We start from the raw sequence: 20,919 nt of genomic DNA, 5'->3' as shown, positions 1-20,919 counted from the left end.
CTGGCAGGATGTGTTTGTCATATTGGGGACACAGAGACCAGACAGATGAGAAGAGAAATTCAAGTCATGGCCGCGCAGTCGGGTACGCATAGTGGGGCTGGGTTGTAGAGCTGTTTGAGTTGAATTCTTCGAGCTGAGGAGGCAGGGCAAAATTTAATCCAGTAGCGATAAGCAGGATGAGGAGGTGATGAAGATGCCAGAGGCAAGTAGCCCAACTCATAATCAGTGACTGTCAGAAAAATTAGAGTGCTGTTGGGAGAGGTGGTGGTCATGGGAATGGGGAGCAGCTATTGCATACGACGGGCATCTCCCAGACCTAGGCCTGCTGGAGGTCTTGGCAAGAAGGACCCACAGTCTCTCCAGTAGAGGCCCAGGCTGCGGTAAGCAAAGAGAAGTTTCAGGGGTGGGGTAAGGGAGGGCCAAATAGCTAAACAAGCCCAAGCCCATAAATAATAAACATTATAGTTTTCTTTCTTTCTTTCTTTTTTTTTTTTTTTTTTGAGACGGAGTTTCGCCCTTGTTACCCAGGCTGGAGTGCAATGGCGCGATCTCGGCTCACCACAACCTCCGCCTCCTGGGCTCAGGCAATTCTCCTGCCTCAGCCTCCTGAGTAGCTGGGATGACAGGCACGCGCCACCATGCCCAGCTAATTTTTTGTATTTTTAGTAGAGACGGGGTTTCACTATGTTGACCAGGATGGTCTCGATCTCTTGACCTCGTGATCCACCCGCCTTGGCCTCCCAAAGTGCTGGGATTACAGGCTTGAGCCACCGCGCCCGGCCTTCTTTCTTTTTTTTGAGATGGAGTCTCGCTCTGTTGCCCAGGCCACAATGCAGTGGGGCGATCTCAGCTCAATGCAACCTCTACCTCCCGAGGGGACTACAGGTGCCTGCTACCATGCCGGCTAACATTTTTTGCATTTTTAGTAGAGACGGGGTTTCACCTTGTTGGTCAGGCTGGTCTCGAACTTCTGACCTCAGGTGATCCACCCACCTTGGCCTCCCAAAGTGCTGGGATTACAGGCATGTGCCATCTGTGCCCGGCCAACATTATGTTTTTCATGGATCAGGTGTGAAGTTGTTGCTGCGAGACTTAGAGGATTTCTAAGTACGGAAAGACGAGCCCTGAGATTGATATATCTTCACTCTCTACAGACAAGTCCAGGAAGTGTTCCTAGAGAAGGTGACAGGAGTGTAGAAAGTAGAAACTAAGTATTCATTCCAACTTGTACCTATTTAATCAATGCTTAATAAGTAGTATGGGCACTAAGCTAGTATTACAATAATATTGCGGGGCTGACTGTCTAGCATAGGTCAGTGGAAGGCCCCGGTCTAAACAATAGCTCCTATTTTTTAAGAACCCATCTGTGCCAGTCCCTAGAGACTTAAGTATTTCTGAATCTCGGAAGAACCCTCAGAAATAGGCACTGGAGGCCGGGCGCGGTGGCTCACGCCTGTAATCCCAGCACTTTGGGAGGCCGAGGCGGGTGGATCACGAGGTCAAGAGATCGAGACCACCCTGATCAACATGGTGAAACCCCGTCTCTACTAAAAATACAAAACATTAGCTGGGCATGGTGGCGCATGCCTGTAATCCCAGCTATTCAGGAGGCTGAGGCAGGAGAATTGCCTGAACCCAGGAGGCGGAGGTTGCGGTGAGCCGAGATTGCGCCATTGCACTCCAGCCTGGGTAACAAGAGCGAAACTCTGTCTCAAAAAAAAAAAAAAAAAAAAAAAAAAAAGAAATAGGCACTGGCACCCTCATCTGACCAGCAAGGACGCTAAGGCTTCAGGCATAACTTGCCCAAGGAAGGGGTGGAGCTAGCTCGCACCCAAGGCCCAGTGTCTTCTTGTCTCCAGACCTGAGCCTTTCCACTTAGAAACTACAAGGAAATAGCTTTTGTCCCTACAACACAGAGCAAACATGACATATACAAAGGCAAATGATTAAGGTGTGCCAGGGAATGCTAGGGAGAGGAAACAGCAGAGAAAGGCTGTGAAGCCCAGAGCAGCAGGAACTTGAGCCTCTTCTAGGAGTGGCGTAGAAGAAAGGAGGGGCTCATCAGAGGTTTCTGGAGGAATCTCTACCAGGTTGAAACTAAGGCGAGATGGGGTGATCCTGGAAGTGGCACAGACACTGAGAGGATCCCCCAACCTGGGCCTGCTGGAGTTCTTGGCAGGAAGGACCAACCCGGGGACAGACTTCTTTCCAGGGCCAAACCCTGCCCAGAGCTGAGGCAGAACCCCTTAGGCTAGAGATGAGGGTGAAAACAAAGGCTTCTCCAATTCTCCCTTTCCTCTTTCAGTCTGGCTGAGAGTCTGGGGGAGGAAAGTCCCTGGGGTAGAGGGGAAGTGAGAGCTGCCACAATGGGCCTGGGCAGAGGGGCAGAACTAGGAGACAGAGCTAAGTGTGGCTCTGCAAGTTGTCTATATTTGCATGCTGAGCTCACTGCTGCTCTTTTTCTCCCCAGAAAATAAAATTACATCACAGTAGGGGGAAGGCAGGAGTGGGGCATGTTTGGGAAAGGTGAGAGGAACACAAGAGGGCCTGCAGGCATCACCCTGGAAAGAGACGATCCAGGGCTCCTCAGGTCCCCACGTGGCCCGGACCCCCTACCTTCACTGCCCACGTGGATAAATCTGATCAGTCATTTACCACGGCTCCCCTGACCCTTAAGGCATGGAAAGAAGTTCTTACAAACACCAAAGCTGGCAACTAAGATAATCCAGCCCCCAAAGGCTTTCCAAACTCCTTAACTGAACTTATTCTGTGCCTCCCAGGGGTCCTGGCCACCGTGGTCATCCAAAGGTCAAAAGGGGAGTAGGGTGTCCCGCTGGGAAAGAATTAAACAAGAGGACTGCTGCGCAGTTCAGGGGGAAGAGACCGCCTCTGCTCCAGCCCTCTGCCCAATTCTGCCCCCATCCTAGGAGTCTTCCAGAACCCCAGCCCCTCGGTCCCCGCCCCCTCCTGCCTCCCCCCTCCCCCTCCTCGCGCCATTCCCCGCCCCCCGCCCCTCCCCGGCTCTGACATCACCGGCCAGCCGGGTGGAGTGAGCGGCGCTGGGCTCGGGCTCCGGCTCCGCGGGCGGAAGAGGCGGCGGCGGCGGCGGCGGCTGAAGCGGCGGCGGCGGCGGCGGGAGCCGAAGAGGAGGTTCCGAACGCTGCTCGGGAACCGGGGACGCAGGAGTGCCCGCGCCCTGAGCGCTCAGCTCCAGAGGCGGTGAGAGGGGCGGGGAGGAGACGCGTTGCGGGAAGGGGCAGATGTGGAGGTCTCGGCTTGGCGGGGTGACGACCCGGGGCGCCGGACGGGGAGCGCGGGGACCCCGGACGGGTCCGCCCGTGTCAGGCCCCCCGGGGTCAGTCCCGCGGTCGGTGCGTCCCGAGCGCCGAGCGTGTGCTGGAGGCGGCGTGGCTCCGGCCAGCCCGTCCACGCTGCACGGCGGCTCGGGACTCCGACCGGGGCCTGGGGATTAGGATGCAGCCTGCTTCCCGCCCAGCCGGCTCGGCCAGGCCGGCGCCCGCCCCTCCCCGCCCGCTCTGGCTTCGGACTCGCCTCCCTGGCGGTCTCTCGGCCCAGCCCTGTCTCGGCTCTGCGGGCGGCTGGTACCGTGTGCCCTCACCCCCGGCCCGCTGCACCTGGGGAAGAGGCGGGCTGGGTGGAAAGCTTGTCCAGAGGGAAGGAGGAGCTGGGGGTGTAGAGGAGTGATGTATCTAACGGAAAAACCCGTATTAATTTCATAGAATCCGTGTCAAAACTGACAAGGAAACACGCACACCTATAAGGCACGCCGGCACACACAGTGACACACACCCATGTGACTTATACACGTCGTCTAGCACACTTCAAATAACAAACGTCCCTGCACTACGCATCCGGCCACCCACCACACCCCCACTCTGTGGGGTGGGGCATCCCATGAGGAGTCTTCTGAACTGCGGGTTCCAGGTCATCAGTCCAACAGGACAGCTGAGTGGACAGAACGGGCCACTGTCCCCAAATCCATCCTGATTTTCTGGCAGCTTTTCCCAGCCCCTGGCTGCAGATTGTTCCTCTTTAAAAACAGTGGGGAAAGATGGGAGAAAATCGTGGTATCATTCCTCTAAACCAAGGAGACAGGATTTTGGGGGTTAATGAGAGTAGGGACTTCTAGTGGCCTCTCTTCCTGGGTCCATTTAGCGTGCTGGGAGTGGCTAGTTTCTGGGTAAGAGTGGCCAAGGGATGGAGGAGGAGGGGGTGGAAGAAACGGAGAGGAAAATGATTATGAGTCAGCCAAGAACGGAGCCCAAGTCAGAGAGAATGAGAGGAATGTGTGTGAGAAGCAGACAGACATCTCCAGAGAGGTCCAGAGATAGTCAGGGAACCAGGGAGAGGGAGGAAGTGAGAGACAGAGATGGTCAGAGAAGTGCAAAGAGTGCTGGAGAATGCACTAAACAAATTAGGGAGGATGAAGGTGGGGGAACCACTGGGAGTTAGGGAAAGAGGTTTGTGTGTCTGGGCCCCGGGCTGTCAGAGCGATTAGCTTTAATTGCTCTTCCCTTTGTAGTTAAATACTCCATTGGGGAAATTGCCAGTGATGCCCTAGGCTGCAGGCTTCCCTGGTTGCCTGCTTCCTCACTTCCGTGCCCATCGTGTCCGCATGTATTACCATGTATGAAGAGGGTCACAGAATCACAGCGCCTCACTCACACAGATCCTCACGCGCAGTGTCATGATGGATGTCTTCACCAGCTGGTAGGCAGCCAACCACTGAACCTCCAAGCCACTCCCACCAAACTTGTGTTTTGTGTAGCAGGGATGCTCAGCCCTTCCTAACTGTAGCTCTGAGTATTCAGATGGGGACACTGAAGCACAGATCTCAGAAGTCCTGCGTATTCATGGCTACCACTAAGTTGGATAGGTGAGTAGGACATGCTAGAAGGGGTAAAAGCGTATAGAAAGGAAAGGAGGAATAGAGAGACTGAAGGATTAGGGGCAAAGGATATGGATGATGAAGAGAGAGGGAGAGAGATGGAAGTAGAGGCAGGGAGCGCCACAGCAGAAGAGTGGAGAGAGAGGTGGGCTGGGAGAATCATAGGCCCCATTCCCTTCCTCCTGATGCCCTTGGGTCTGGCTCTTCTCTAGACTAAGGGCTGAAGGCTAATCCTTGTCCCTATGCCACAGGTAATCCATGTTCCTTCTTGGACTGAAGTGAACATTTGGGGGCTCAGACGTCCTGCCTCTCCTCACTTCCAGGCTGACCCTGGAGCCTGAGTACCCTCAATTTCCTTGTTATAGGAATAAAGACAACCCCCAAACCCCCTGGTAAAGCTGGATAAAAGCTTAAAGAATAAGGCAATTGAGTATGATATTAAAGAAAATAAACTACAGGACTGCTTTCATTTGGGGCCCAGGTATAATTTAAAATAGGAAAGCTGAACCCCTACTCTCTCCCTTGCAACCGCTCTGCCTCTCTGTGATTACTTCCAGCTTCAGGCAAAAGACTGACAGACTTGAGTGCCTGGAAGTCCCCTCCTGCCCAATACAGGGACCTCTAGCGTGGGATGGCCCCTCCCCTCAGCCTGAGGCAGCTGCAACAGATGTGGAGGAGGGAGGGGTGCAACTCCTAATCTTCAGGCTTCCTTCTCAAATTCACAGAGGATTTGGAACCAAATGTTAGAAGGGATAATCTAACACGACCTATTGTCAAAAGGCACAGAAATTCTTTTCGTACTGCCACCTCCTCCACAGGTGGTTATCCCAATTGCCAGGCTTCTCAAAGCACTCGCAGGGCCCGGCTCTTCTTACCCCAGTGCCCATGGAGCTCCCACCTGCCCCACCCTAAAAGGTCAGTATATGATGATCCTTACCTCCTGCCCCTCTTCCCCAGCATCCTCAGTTGGTTTGACCTTTGTCAGGGTTGCGCCTGGGGCCAGCTTGGAAGGAGAGGGAGGCAGGAAGGAAGGAAGGTGTGAGGAAGCTGTGAGCCGAGCACAGAAAGCTGGGAGGGAAGAGGACTGACTTCCTGGCAGCCGGGGCTCCGGTTCCTGATTCCTGCCCTGGTATCCTGTCCCACGAACGGCCTCCGCCCAGGCTGCCTGGTGATCGCTGAGCAGTTCTCTGCGCTGCTCCAGAGATCGGGAGGATTTTTCAGAACCCAGAGAGCAGATTTCTCCACAGGCCCTAAGGAAATCTGAATCTCTGGTGAGGAAGGTGACAGGGAGGATGAAGGAAACAAGCTCCGCCAAGCCCCACCGTGGGCAGACCAGCCAGGGATAGTAGTTGATCAGTGAGACCTGAGAGCAGTTCCCCCAAACAACACTGCCCATGCTTCATTTGCCATACCCAGACCTAGGCAAATAGATCTCTCCAAGAAGGGAGGCAGTGGGGCTGCCTTTCTTTGTACCCCTGGGGGGGCCTTATTCCTATCCTTTCTGTCCCTTCTTACTCACCGTTCCCCACGCCCCTCCCATCTAGTGGTGTTATTGTCCTAATGACTCGGGGGTGAGGGGACCCAGAACTGAGGTTGCTATAGTAACAGATGAGCTGAGGCTACAGCCTTCTATAGTTGGGGACTGTGTGCTCTCCTCTCCCGCACCCCCCATGCCTCATTTGCAGCCTTAGTCTCTGTCTCCCAACTCCGGCTCTCTTCCTTCATTCTGTAGGTTCCCCTTAACCCTCTGGATGTGAACCTGTGGTTATATGCCTTCTTCCATGTGCTCTTGGCTAGTTTAGACACACACACACACACACACACACACACAATTACAGCCAGTGCACCCACAGCCACATATCCAATGCTGACACATACACCTCCATTACCAGAACATCCAAACACACCCAGATAGCCAGCCACTGCCTCGTCCGCAGAGCTGTGCCCACAACCCCGGGGATTAGCATCCCTAGGATCCCAGCACACACACATTTCTCCTCTACCACTTTAACATTCCCACCTCCATTTCTCTTAGGGGCCTCCTTGTATCTTTCACTCTCTTAGAAAGCTCCTACCCGCTGCCCCCAAGTCTTTGTGGGTGAGTGTGTTACACACATTAATCTCTTCCCGCCTACCTCCTCTGTAGATCTGTTTTAGATTCAAAGCCCTAAATCTTAACTCCTTCCGACACACACACACACAACGCACGCACTCTTTCCTCTCGCAGGATTTGTCGTATTTACAAACTCTTCTTCCACGTGAAAGCGGGGTGGTGAAACCCCAAATCGTGCCCCCCTTTCCAGCTGAGGGCTTGGCCCCAGAGTTTCCTCCACTGGGGCAGGGTCTTGTCTCCTGCTGCACTTTCCCTTCCAGCTCTACTCACACCTCCCCCCCCCATTCTTATCTCCATCTCTAGTCCTCTCCTCATCATTCCCCTCACCCGTATCCCCCTCCTTCTGTCCTTGGATTATCAGTCGAGTGATGGGGGTTGGGCTCAAGCCTGCTGCTGTGACCTAGATTTCAAGGCAGAGACAGTTCCTGGTGCTGACAGTCAGAGAGCATTGTTCCTGGCCCGGCCTGGCAGGGCCACTGCTGGGCCCTTCTGTCTGGTTGCACCTGGGTGTGCAACTGAGCATGCCTATGACTGCCTGTTTCTTGCGGGGGTCATGGTGGCCTGCTGTCTGGCTTATTGTCTGTTTGTGTCACGGTGCCTGCCACCAAGGGAGGCTTGTTTATTCTGGTCTAAGTAGGGGGCTGGGAATGGGGACTTCTGGGTCCGCATCTCTTATTTTGTGATGGCCATACCCATTTCAGTTCCCCTGCAGTAGAGCAAGAAGGAAGGAAAATGTGTGTCACCCAGGCCCCTTTGATCTGCCACATTCCCAGCCCAATGCTGGGTGACTTGCGGGCAGCCCCAGTCGGGGACAAGGTCATCTATGCTTGCCCACCCATTGGTCTGGTTGCATGTAGAGTGTTTACAATTTACTTTTTAAAACATGCTGTACTTTTCTGACTAGAATAGATACTCATTGTGGAAATCAGTTCCATTTTTGAGCTCACCACTAGTGTCACATTTTATCAAATCCAGAAAGCTCATTCAAATGTCTGACCTTTCTTCTGTCCTAGCCACAGTTCCTATCTTAGTGGAAGGAAGGCCTTGAATGTTCTCTACTTCTCACCTAAGAATCATGAAAGAGGGATGGGGTGAAGGCCTAGGTGAGATCTGGCCTTGCTGATCTCATCAGACCATGCTGAAGGTAGCGCCAGTAGGATGTTGATGCAAGAAGGGGGGCAGTCCCCTTTTGCCACTCTCCCAAAGCCGAATCTAAAGTCCCCTCCCCCACAACCCGGCCGGTCTGGGAACTGGGCAGGGGGCCAGAGCCAGCCGCTTGGTATTCTTGGGCACGGGGGCTGCAGGCACAGCACAAAGGGTAGGAGAGACAGCTGAGTGGGGGCCTGGTAACTATCGAGGGAGAAAATGGGCTCCACAAAGGTGGGGGTAGTTGATTGCTTCCCCCCACCTCGAGCCCTAATGACTGAATACAAGGCTAGCATGGAGGGGCCAAGGAGCCATCAGACCGAGCAAATAGGCATCCATCCAAAATGAGTCATTAGTGGAATGGTGGGGAGTTGAAGTGAGGGACCCCTTTCCCTCTGAGGCAGAATGGAAGCTAGAACACGTGAGCACCTGCCAAACCCTCCAGCTCCTTCTCAGCTTCTCACTGCCACAGCAAGCCTCACCCTGGCTGTTTTGGAGTTTTTTTTTCCTGACATGGGGAGGGGTTCGAGGTGGGTGGGGCGGTTCTGGGGAGGGGGGTAACGAGACTTGGAGAGAGCCGGTGAGAAAGTCGGGAGCAGGTTGCTATGGTAACCGCCTCCTCAGTCAGGGGAACTGTTGCCAGGGTTACTGTTATAGGGGGAAAACAGAAGAAAACGATGGCGGGGGAAAGGAGGAATGACTTGTCGCTCTGGGCTCTGGCCTGGCTCCTGGCTTCCCGTCTACCCCCACCGCCTCCCCTAGGTCTTCCTTGTCTCCCTCCAGCCCTAGCCACCTCCAGCCTCCATGTTACAGGCACATGCCTGGTAGGGCAGAGTTGGGAGTAGGAGGGTAGTGCCAATGAGTAAACCAGACTGCATACCTTAAGCTCAACTCCTATCCCTTTGTCGCCTCCCAACCCCAGTCATGGCTGAGTACGGGACCCTCCTACAAGACCTGACCAACAACATCACCCTTGAAGATCTAGAACAGCTCAAGTCGGCCTGCAAGGAGGACATCCCCAGCGAAAAGAGTGAGGAGATCACTACTGGCAGTGCCTGGTTTAGCTTCTTGGAGAGCCACAACAAGCTGGACAAAGGTGCGGGAGGGGAGCACACGGGTCCTGTCATGTCTTTCAGGCTCAGTTCATTCGCCAAATAGAGATGAGCTCAAAGCTCTTATGTGTACAACGTGTACCCCTCTATAGCAAGGCAGCAGAGAGGTGCTCTAAGAGTATGGGGGCCTTAGGCACTTTTCACTGTGCCCCTCATCAGTAAAAAACGTTATTCAGATACTCCTCTGCTATTATTTCATACACAACAGAACATAAAAACAATCTAAAAATGGTTGAAAAAAAGTTTTTTTTTTTAAAAAAAAAATGGTAAGATTTTAAGTGAGCAAAATTGGGAAGAATTCTAGACAATAAAAATGGAAGAATACCTGAATGAGGGGAGAACTGGGAAGTGTAATCTAACCTGGTAGTAGTCATATTAACCTTTGTTAAGCACTTTATTTTTTTAAATTATTTTTTGTTTTTTTCAGCATTTACACAAGCAGTACTTTTTATTTTTAAAAATTTTTTATTATCTTTTTTTTTTTTTTTTTGAGACGGAGTTTCGCTCTTGTTACCCAGGCTGGAGTGCAATGGCACGATCTCGGCTCACCGCAACCTCCGCCTCCTGGGTTCAGGCAATTCCCCTGCCTCAGCCTCCTGAGTAGCTGGGATTACAGGCACGTGCCACCATGCCCAGCTAATTTTTTGTATTTTTAGTAGAGACGGGGTTTCACCATGTTGACCAGGATGGTCTCGATCTCTCGACCTCGTGATCCACCCGCCTCGGCCTCCCAAAGTGCTGGGATTACAGGCTTGAGCCACCGCGCCCGGGTGCTAAAAATTTTTTATTATCTTTTTGAGACCGAGTCTCACTCTGTCCAGGCTGGAGTGCAATGGCACGATCTCAGCTCACTGCAACCTCTGCCTCCTGGGTTTAAGCGATTCTCCTGCCTCAGCCTCCTGAGTAGCTGGGATTACAGGCACACGCCACCATGCCCGGCTGATTTTTGTATTTTTAGTAGAGACTAAAAATTTTAGTCTCTACTAAAATTACTTCCCAATTTTGCTTACTTAAAATTTTACCATTTTTTTTTAAAAGAAAACTTTTTTCAACCATTTTTAGATTGTTTTTATGTTCTGTTGTGTATGAAATAATAGCAGAGGAGTATCTGATTTTTGTATTTTTAGTAGAGACTAAAAATTAGTAGAGACTGAAAATACAAAAGTAGAGACTAAACCATGTTGATCTGGCTGGTCTTGATCTCCTGACCTCGTGATCCACCCACCACAGCCTCCTGAAGTGCTGGGATTATAGGAGTGAGCCACCATGCCAGGACTGAAGCACTTTTTAAAATCTGGTAAAATTTAAAATAAAACTACAAGTGCTAACATTTTCTTATCCACTTTGAGAGACTACTGCTTGGGGAGCGGGGTCTGTGGATTAGAGTAATCCCACACAGCTGGAGGCTTTAGGGAAGAATTGGTGTTTAAGATGGCCCTGAAAGGTTAGTGGGATTTCTAAGGCAGGATCCAAAGGAGGGCATGCCAGGCAGAGGAATACTGTCACAGAGTAGCTAGTGTGTTTGGAAATGCAAGCAGTTCTGCTTGGCCTGACTGGGATGTAGGGTGTTTAGAAATGGCTGAGAAGGTAAGGTAAGACTGTTGTAGAGAGCCTGGGTATTGGGTAGGTGAGGTGAGTGAACTCAGGGCCCTTCAGATAGACTATTCTGACTGCTGTGTGGCTAGCAGGGAGAAAGTATAAAGGAGGACATACTACAGTTAGACTGTGGCGACAGTCGGCGGGGAGGAGACAGGGAAGATCTAAGGGCATCTGTAATTTCTTGGAACTGACCAAGCCATGGACATCATCCTTCTGGTGGTGTCCATACCTTCTCTCATTTGGAATAACCTTTCTCACCAGACCCAGAATCTCTCCTGGGCTGCCTAGAGATTCTACCCTGTTGGTCCTACATGTGCTGGCAGCAAATTCTGATCCTTCTTGGACGGAAAGTGGAGGAGGAATGGGGTACTGGAGGGTCTCCGGAAGCCAATTTTTCTTCTGTCCCCTCCCCACAACATATGGAAGCCAGTATCTAAGCTACATACCTCATTCTAACCATAATCTAGAAACTTCACTGACGAATTATCTGCCCTTCCTGGGAATGGTCCTCTATATTGTTGGGGTACCTTAACTTTCTTTTCCTGGATTAGTAGCCCCTCTTCTTCCAGTGTTGTGTCCTCCCACAACCAATGTGTCAGTAACTCAGCTTTGGTTCCAGGTCACCAGTCTGGTGGAGTAGGGGAAGCTGACCTCTGCAGCCTAGCTCTGACCCTGTCTCCTGCCTTCTTCCAGACAACCTCTCCTACATTGAGCACATCTTTGAGATCTCCCGCCGTCCTGACCTACTCACTATGGTGGTTGACTACAGAACTCGTGTGCTGAAGATCTCCGAGGAGGATGAGCTGGACACCAAGCTAACCCGTATCCCCAGTGCCAAGAAGTACAAAGGTAAGGGGCCATTCCTTTATGTAGCTGCACCTCTGCCCCCTCCCGTTGACTATTTTTGGAGTACTTGAGTTTTGGGAGAGGAGGCTGATGCCTGATGGGCCTGCCTGGTCGTTTCCCACACTGCTGTCCCTGGACACATCCCTTTTTGCCCCCAGACATTATCCGGCAGCCCTCTGAGGAAGAGATCATCAAATTGGCTCCCCCACCGAAGAAGGCCTGAGCAAGGGGGAGGAAGAAGAGGAAGGTTGGACCTTCATCAGACCACTCCCTTCCCCCATCCTCCAAAGGAGGGGGCAAGGGCCACCCCCCATCTACCCACTTACTAACCTGGTCCTAACCCCCTTACTGTGCGCGTGTGTGTGCGTGTGCGCACGCTCTGGCTGTCTGTCTGTATGTCTAGCTCATCTAGTTCCTCCTCTTGAGGGGATGGGAGTCAGGGGCAAGGGGAGGGGGCTGAGTTTCCCCACTCTAGGAGGAGGTGGGGGCTATTTCTATGCAAATAGAAATAAGCACATTCCTCCTACCTCCCTTTCCTCCACTCTCCCCCCGTATCTTTAAAGTATGGAAGCAGAAAAGACCTGCATTTTCCTACATTGAGGAGCTAACATGGGGGTAAGGTATGGGAGAGGTAGGTGGATCCAAGGAAAAGCAGTGGGGAGGGAAGGTGAAGAGGCCGCTCAACCCCTACCTGGAAGGGGCAAAGAAAAGCCAGCGTTCCGTGTTTGTACTCCTGTGCTGGACTAGCTGTTTCCTGTTGTTCCTCAGGTGGGAGGGCTTGAGTGCCAGCCGGTCCCTTTCTGCCTCTCATGGGCCTAGCATAGGCATGAGCCAGGATCCTTTCCTGGCCCCTAAGATTAAACCCCATGGAGCAGCCAGCATTAGATGCCCCACCCACCTGTACTTTGGAGAGACTGTACTGGGAACATGTACCACTGAGCCTGAGATGGGGATTAGGGCAGAGAGAGGGGAGCCCCCTTTTCCACTCAGTTGTTCCTACTTAGACTGTTGCACTCTAAACCTAGGGAGGTTGAGGAATGAGATCCAAGACTTAGGTTTTAACCCGAATCCTGACCCCACCATCCCATAGGGTCCCGACTTGGTTATTGCAGGCAACCTTCCCTCTCTCCTTGGTGAAGAACATCGCAAGCCAGAAAGAAGTTAACTACAGTGTTTTCCTTTGCACCGATCCCCACCCCAATTCAATCCAGGAAGGGACTTAGGAAACCCTTCTTTACTAGATATCCTGGCCCCTTGGGCTTGTGAACACCTCCTAGCCAAATCACTACAGAACAGTGAGTGACCCCAGCCTCCTGCCTACCCCTAAGATGCCCCTCCCCACCCTGACCGTGCTAACTGTGTGTACATATATATTCTACATATATGTATATTAAAACTGCACTGCCATGTCTGCCCTTTTTGTGGTGTCTAGCATTAACTTATTGTCTAGGCCAGAGCGGGGGTGGGAGGGGAATGCCACAGTGAAGGGAGTGGCAGAATCAAATTGCTACACGGTCCAAACAAAAAAGAAAGCTTTTTCAAAAAACATTAAATTCACATGCAGTCTCAGAGACTACTTAGAGAAAGTTGGAAGTTAGGAGCTTTTAGGATGTGGGAGTAAAACTTTCATGGGAGGGGAGGGCTGGCTACTGGAAGAAGGAAGAAGCCAGACTGGTTAGAAAGTACTCTTAACTCCTAGCCAAGCCTAGCCTGCCCTGCCCCTCTGGCCACTGCTGCAGACACCTGCCTTAACACACACACCTCTAGGACTCCACGGTTTTGCCTTAAAGGACCTTCCCAAGTCTCTCTTTCCCTGTCTAGCTTCTCCCTTAAGAAGAGAGAGATACTTGCAGAATTGGGATGGAGGGAATGAACATGAACCGTCCTTCCATTTGGGGTATGTTACATTAGAGTGAGAGAGAGAATAAGGAGCCTTTCTTATGGAAGAAATGGGAGAAGAGAGACAGGGTTATTTTCAGCAGAGTCTAGTAGTTTCTCTGTAAGGCAAAATAATCTTAAAAGACTAACGTGCCCACCCACTCCTTATATTGCTGTGAGATTGCCCCTATCTTGTGCTCTTCTGTCTGCAGTGTGCACGACCTTGTTCTAACCTGGAATAAAGGTGATTGATTGTACTGTAACTAAGTGATTTTACAATTTCTGTGAGTGACCACGATTTTGGAGCCTTTGAATCACCGGGAAGGGAGGGGGAGCAGTATTTATGCCCATGTTCCTCAGTGCAGCCCGGAACAAGGGCTGGGAAAATAACCCAAGTGTATACCCTCACCCCGCCCAGTCTCATGAGTATCACTGAGCTAAATGGAGCATATCCTACTTCCTGCAGTCTCCAATTGGAGCCCAAGCACTGGAATTATGGGTCTCCCAAAATGGACTCCCTAACTGTATCATGTGTAGAATGAGAGAGGAAGGTTGGGTACCTACATTAGGAGGAGCAAAAACCATCCATTGTGAATAAATGGACCACATACCACACAGAGCAGCAGTTGGGGGGAGGAAAAGCTTTACTGGGAGAAAATACAATTCCAGAGTGCATGGTTTTTAGCCCACCCTATCACCCCATCACCCCACCAGCAATAGGAATAATAGGAACAGAGACTACTCAATCACCACACATTCCCTACCTCAGGGAGTCAGTACAGCAGCCAACATCTGGTCTGAGAGCTGCTGGGAAAAGGGGCAAGAGGAAGAAGTCTGGGAATACCATTCTCTCATTCTTCTCCCCTCCTTCCTGGCCTGATTTAGTAGAATCTGACTGTCCCAGGATACAGAATTCTTGATTGGATCTTGTGGAAACGGGGCAAAAAAATAGCAGCAAAAGCATTTAAGGGCAAGAATTCAGCTGGGACTTTTCAGACTCAGTGACCAGTGATTAAGACAAGTGCCCAAGCTCCAGCCACTGCAATCAGTCCTTAGATTAATGACTTGTTCCTCAATCCTAAAATATCAAGAGGTGGACAAGGTAAAAGTCAAACCCAGGAAGTCTTTCCCTTCACTCTTCTGTAAAGAAGGGAACTGGCATGAATTTGGATGGCTTAAAGAATCAAGCAGCAAAAGGTGAAGACAGAGTGTGTGTGTACACATGTGTGTGATGTGTATGTACATGTCTTCTGTCACACAGTACCACAATAGTCTGCAGTGGTGACACCACCCTAAAGTAGTTTAGTCAAGTTGGTTAGAAGAGCCATCCTTGGAACCCCACCACAAGACTTAAGGAGTTCTGAGGCAAAAAGCTGAGAGGAATTTCCTGTTTTTTCCCAACCCCGACACCAAGGCGGGAACCAGGAAGGGCAGAAATGAGGATCCTTCCATTCTAAAGCCTCCTAAAACCTAAAGGGTAAGTTCCAATCTCTAATGACCATACACAGAGGTAAAACGACCCCAGGTGTCACCTCCACACCATTACTCTTGTTCACTCTTCAAGTCCCTTTATTGTATTCATAGAGAATATATAGGTATTTAAACTTTGACAATAATTTTACCTTGATACATCCAAGTTTGACTTGCTTTTTAATATATTTATAGATATAAAATTAGGCCTCTAACAGTGATAGGGACAGGGAGATTGCTGCCAACAAACAATATCTTTTAAAAAAATAACAGAAGAGGTAACATCCTTCCTATTCTTCCTTCGATTCTGCCCCTCCTCCCACCTCTCCCCAGTCTCCTTCACCTGACCTGTTTAAGGGGTGACAGGATGAAGAGAAGAGAGTGAAGGATATGTAATCAAGTGCAAAACACTGTGATAAGTACAGAGAATGAATGAGGTGGAAGGGAAAGTGAAGAGTGTGGGATGGCTAGGGGCTTTAAGGACTTCCCAGAAAAATAGGATCCTGGGATGGGGCTGCTGAGTGGGAGGAAAAAACCCAACTGTCATAGACTTAAAAAAAAAAAGGAAAGGTCAGAAACCTAAACCAAAGAGAGAGCGGCACTCCTACTCTCCACTCCGGCCCTTGGGACTGAATAGCCAGTTGTTCCCCCCACCCCGCCTGCCCAAGAAACAAGGGAGATTAAAGAAAAAGAAACCCCATTCCCTATCCCAAACCAGTTAACAAAATAGGCTTCCCTCTCCTCTCAAAAAGAGGCTTTGGGGAGAGGCCGTTTCTGCCGAGTCCTATGCACCTCTCCATCAAGGCCCATAGCAGGGCCCAACTCCCATTCCTAGGTATTCTGTGTTGGTTCACTCCTCTGGTTTGTCCTTTCTCCTGTGACGTCTTTCTTTTATCTAAAGCAAAAAGTCCAAAGTGCGTTTCTGCTGAATGTAGGGCCTGGGACAGGAAAGGGCTGCCCAGGCAGGATCGGGTTGGCAGCCCCAGCCCGCCCCACCTAGGGATGAGGCCTCAAGATGGCATGCACTGCACTCGGTCAGGGCCCTCCTCCTCGTCCGATGTATCTGAGGAGCTGGGAGACTCATCAGAGTCCGCATCTGTGGCCCCAACCCCAGGTTCTCGCCAGCGCTGTGGGATGGGAAAGGCTCGTTAGTAACTTCCCTGGATGGAACAAGGACAAGCCTGTTAGGTCTCAGCTAGAATTTAGATGCTTTAGGCCAGAGATCAGCAGAATTTTTCTTAAAGGGCCAGATAGTAAATATTTTAGACTTGTGGTCTATATGGTCTTTATGGCAACTCTTCAACTGTGCCATTGTACCGTGAAGGAAGCCACAGATGATACACAGAATGGGTGTGGCTGCAACCCAATGAAACTATTATTTACAAAAATGAGCAGCAGACCAGCTGCCAGTTTGCCAACTCCTGACCTAGGCCTCTTTTGTCATTAAGAAGAAAAATAGCAGGGTCACACTGAAACTTGTTATTTCTTCTCAGTTCCTTCCTCCACACTCCAGCGTTTGCCTTTATGAAGATAGCATTACACATGGATGGCAATGGACAAGAGTAGATACCACCCTTTTCTGCTGATGCTTCTTCCATGTATCAGGGATCTGATGGGGATAGAGGACAATGGATAGGAAATCCAACCAAGATCACCGGATTCCTCCTTAAACTCACTACTCTGGAACTTTGTAGCCCTCTTGAGAGGGTCACTTCCAACCCAGCTTACCCGGTGGTGGCGTCTCTGTCTCAGGTGATGCATGAGGAACCACAGCATGTGACTATCAAACAGGTCAGTGTGGTGCAAGCTCTCTTCATCCCGATCCCGCTTGTTCTTCTTAATCACCTGGAACCCAAACGGGTTGGGAACAGGGGGCAGCAATGAAGATGGACCAGGGACCTCATCAAGAAAGCAGATGTTCTATCCCAATAAAAGCTTCCCATTAAGTTGAAATGGAGCTAGATTAGATTAAGAAACAATGCCCTAGGTTCAGCCTCTGTGAAGGTGGCAGGCTTTAACACAAAATAATTCTTGAAGATGCTCCTCATCCCCATCCTATTACGAATTAGTGCCACTTCACAGCTGCCCCCTGGAGCAGGACTATTCCTACAGAGGAAATTACAAGAATGTGGGGGAGGGTGTTAGAGTAGTGCCTTTAAAGAACTGGGCAGCAAGTTATTCCTCCCTATGACAATGAAGAATCAACAGTGTGTGGATAAGCAGAAAGAAAATAACTTCTGCAGTCAGCCACTTACATCTTTTAACCCTGTCAGCTCAGTGGAAGCTTCAGCTGTGGGTGCCCAGATCTTCACATCATGGTCTAGGCCACTGGTCGCCAACACAGGCAGGTGAGGGTGGGGCTCAAGACAGTTTACCTGGTCAGGAAGAAAGGAAAACACAGACTTAGCAGTGTGTGCGAGTAGGTTTAAAAACCACCACTCACCTTGAGACAAACAATTGCCCTTGATCAGGGCTGGGGCAGCTACTGGGTCAGCTGCTGGGGAAGGGAGGCCCACCCATCCTGAGCCTAAGCCAAAGGGCACTGGGGGTAGAGAAACCAAACAGAGACTGGGTATAAGACCAGGCACATCAATCATTTTCTATGTATAGGTCAGGGGTGGCTTCATCCCCAGATATGGACCTAGGGGTGGGTGAGTGACTGCCCAAGCTTACTGCTGGCTTCATAAGAAGACAGTGAGATCCAGATGACCTTATTCACTCCAGATTCCAAAGCTCCAACTTGCCCAAGGCTGGAAAAAAACCATCTCAGTGGCCTTTACCAAGTGGCAAATAAAGTTTAAAAGATGAAGAAAGCAGCAGCTGCCAATGAACCCCCAGAGAAGTCGGAGAACAACTATATTCATTTGGCACTGTTTACTAGAACTGCAGGAAGGCACAGGCTGAGAAGAGGAGGCTGAGTTGCAAGGAGTGGTGGGAGTGAGGGAGGCTCATGTCTGCTTGAGAGAACCTTGCATATCCCAGGGGACAACATCCTACTACCGGCCCTATAAGCTCAGCTACGAAGCAGCACATTAAGGAAGCTTCGTGGGGCTTCCACAGCCTCAATCTCAGCCACCTTCTGGGTAAATTCACTGAACAGGGCAGAAGAAATAAACTACAGCAGGCAGGTCTTCTAGTTTAGGCAGCGTCCTTCTGTCTGAAAGGCATCCATGCCCCCTGCTGTCTGACTTGGAAGCATGAGCTTCCCACTAAGGGAAGGGCAGGGAAGTTCCTACCCCATTCAGAAGAGTTAGTCCCAGATCTAGCTGCTAAAGCATTTTGAGTCTTTTAGTGAAAAAAGGAACACGAACGAAAGGCACCCCACCTTGCAGCTGCCGTATAGTTCAAGAAAACAACTTTTAGTTCTCTCTGGACCGACTGAGAAGAACATCTGAGAAGAGGTCAAGGGCAGGCATGGAAAATAGGGCTGACCTACAGACTTCCCACTTTCTTTGACTTTCATCTTACAAATAAACAAATGCTCAGAAAAGACTGAAGCTAAGTCTGAGCCTATGAATAAAATAGCAACCCAATTATTTATCTCCTCCTCACATTCCACATTATCAGCTTATTGTGGAGTTTATCTTTGGGCTTTTTTAGGCAGTGCAGTTAAACTAATGCTTGGACTAGTGTATCTATCTACAGTAACGGACAATTTACACATACAAACCTGAACTTTTTCATCCATCTCCTAATAAGCCCTTGTCACAAACCTGTAGCCTGAGCTAGCTTTGCTTGAATAAGTCAGCAAAATAAAAAAGCACAGGGGAACAACGCCTTGGAACTTAAGGCTAAGGAAAAAGCCAATGGCAAGAGGAACAAGAGAATGACACACAGTACCTGAACCGGAGCCTGTAGGGGGAGCCGCTAGAGAACTTCTGGGCCAGAGTACCTGGGCACTTCACCAGACCTGTCTGAATGCCAGAGTACCTGGGCACTTCACCAGACCTGTCTGAATGCCAGGACTTAGCCTGTCAATAATGCCTGAGCAGAGAAAAGAGCTCTGGCCTTAGAAGACTGGGCTGGAGGAACGTAGAGAATGGGATCAAGCATCAAAGTGCTCTTGGGAGACTAAGGGGTTGTCCTCTGATACCACCCCCCACCCTGTCCCTGTGAAGCTGAATGGGAACCAAGAAAAGATCCTCAAATCAGAGTCAGCAGACCTGAGAAAGGTAGAAAATAACTTCTAAGATCTTTTCTGGTTCTAACATTCTACTTTACATTTACAATTTCCATGATACAGAACTGCTGAGTCTACTACACTGAGACTAGTGCCTGGTGACCCCCACTGCTGGAAAGTTAGGACAAAAAAACAGGGAGCCAAGTGAAAGATCACATCAGTCAGTCAGCTTACACAGAGATAAGAATATGTAAGGAAATTTGCTTCAGGGGTAGTCTCTATATCTCCTGTTCTAATCACTCATTCTTAGGACCACTAAAACTTAGGCCTAGAGCCCACCCATCCCAAGTAGATGCCATCCCCGCCTCGGCAAATGGGTTAATCATCAAACACTGGCACTGACTGAGCTAAAAGCAAACTGGCCTGCAGAATGCTTTTGGAGAATGGACAAATGCTGGCCCGGGAGAAGGCATTCAGTTCTGCACCTCTCTAAACAGAATGCAAGACAATAGTTTATGTCAAGAAAAAAATTCACTGGCCCCTTCTGACTTCCTTTCTCTAAATGCCTATTGCATAATTCCCATTAAGACTCAAGGGTTTTGGGTTTGTTCACCGCAGATGACACAGGGGACCTATGGAAGACTAGGAAATGAAGCAGGGAAGAGTGAGACACACCTTGAACTTCTAGACTCCTCTCCATTTGTATTCAAACCATAAAAGCCCTAGATCTATGGAGGTCTCAGGTCCCAAAAATTTAGAGGAAACCAGAAGAAAATTTGAAATACCCTTGTACCAGGGCAAGAAAAACATAAGGAATGGGACCCTGATTGCAAGGAGCCATCCTAAATTCTAAAACCACTCTCTGAATAAACCTCATCAAGAGATGGCTAGGCTCTTTGAAGTTCCCCACAACCAAGAAGTAATAAAAAGGAAGAAAGACCAAGCTGTTTTAGTCATCACTTAGAGGCCTTGGGTAACCAGACTATTTTGAACAATCAGTATAATTTAGTCTTCCAAACTGTCTTTTTCCCATCTCCTGTGGTCCAAAAACCTTATAACAGAAAGCAATTGAACTCTTTCCTAAGCCTAGGTCTCAAAAATGGGGGAAAAAAAAAAAAAAAAAAAAAAAAGATAAGGTTAACCAGATACATCTTAAGAGCTGATCACTCTTCATTCACTAACTCGATTCTCACTCTTCATTTTTGCCCTAACTTCACAGAGGTCTGCAGAACTCAAAGGACAGGCAGACTATGGTACGATCACGGGTTATACAGCAAGCAGGCTGCTCAGCACTAAAAACTGCCACATTTGCTTTCTCCTTACATGTACACATTATGTGTGTTTATCTATCTGACTGTAACATGACACTTCACCCCTAAATACTTCAACATGGATATTCTCCTACATAAGTAATCACATCAGGCCGGGCGTGGTGGCTCAAGCCTGTAATTCCAGCACTTTGGGAGGCCGAGGCGGGTGGATCATGAGGTCAAGAGATCGAGACCATCCTGGTCAACATGGTGAAACCCCGTCTCTACTAAAAATACAAAAAATTAGCTGGGCATGGTGGCGCGTGCTTGTAATCCCAGCTACTCAGGAGGCTGAGGCAGGAGAACTGCTTGAACCCAGGAGGTGGAGGTGGAGGTGAGCCGAGATCGCGCCATTGCACTCCAGCCTGGGTAACAAGAGCGAAACTCCGTCTTAAAAAAAAAAAAAAAAAAAAAAA

The 20,919-nt window shown here is 49.9% G+C and overlaps 2 protein-coding genes across 21 annotated transcripts in view; one reads left to right on the top strand and one right to left on the bottom strand.

Moving 5' to 3' along the window:
- Nucleotides 1-3,041: 3,041 nt before the first annotated feature.
- PEA15 (proliferation and apoptosis adaptor protein 15) lies at nucleotides 3,042-13,866 on the top strand. 2 transcript variants are annotated; one of them, XM_039460109.2, is made up of 4 exons: nucleotides 3,042-3,219; nucleotides 9,091-9,264; nucleotides 11,573-11,728; nucleotides 11,884-13,866. In XM_039460109.2, exons 2-4 carry the CDS (start codon nucleotides 9,093-9,095, stop codon nucleotides 11,946-11,948), a joined length of 393 nt encoding a protein of 130 aa, XP_039316043.1. In that variant the 5' UTR covers nucleotides 3,042-3,219; nucleotides 9,091-9,092; the 3' UTR covers nucleotides 11,949-13,866. The 2 variants fall into 2 exon arrangements, with proteins under 2 accessions (XP_039316043.1, XP_010346841.1); XM_010348539.2 differs by lacking the exon at nucleotides 3,042-3,219 and adding an exon at nucleotides 5,805-5,824.
- A 363-nt stretch (nucleotides 13,867-14,229) lies between these two features.
- DCAF8 (DDB1 and CUL4 associated factor 8) overlaps nucleotides 14,230-20,919 on the bottom strand; it is a 50,678-nt gene continuing 43,988 nt past the window's right edge. For all 19 annotated transcript variants that reach the window (XM_074389512.1, XM_074389513.1, XM_074389516.1 and 16 more), the window contains 3 exons: nucleotides 17,329-17,448; nucleotides 16,802-16,918; nucleotides 14,230-16,200 (listed from right to left, as the gene is read on the bottom strand). In XM_074389512.1, coding sequence (XP_074245613.1) covers nucleotides 16,084-16,200; nucleotides 16,802-16,918; nucleotides 17,329-17,448 — 354 coding nt within the window. In that variant the 3' untranslated portion in view covers nucleotides 14,230-16,083. The remainder of the gene's footprint in view (nucleotides 16,201-16,801; nucleotides 16,919-17,328; nucleotides 17,449-20,919) is intronic.

The sequence above is a fragment of the Saimiri boliviensis genome, chromosome 19, assembly GCF_048565385.1.
Source record: "Saimiri boliviensis isolate mSaiBol1 chromosome 19, mSaiBol1.pri, whole genome shotgun sequence".
NCBI lineage: Eukaryota > Metazoa > Chordata > Mammalia > Primates > Cebidae > Saimiri > Saimiri boliviensis.
This window is presented reverse-complemented; position numbering and strand designations above follow the sequence as displayed.

Bases quoted from the DNA above. Each gene is read 5' to 3' on its own strand.
- PEA15 (XM_039460109.2), top strand. From the start codon at position 9,093: ATGGCTGAGTACGGGACCCTCCTACAAGACCTGACCAACAACATCACC. The intron at 9,265-11,572 runs GTGCGGGAGGGG...GCCTTCTTCCAG, and splicing joins CCACAACAAGCTGGACAAAG to ACAACCTCTCCTACATTGAG. The intron at 11,729-11,883 runs GTAAGGGGCCAT...TTTTGCCCCCAG, and splicing joins CAGTGCCAAGAAGTACAAAG to ACATTATCCGGCAGCCCTCT.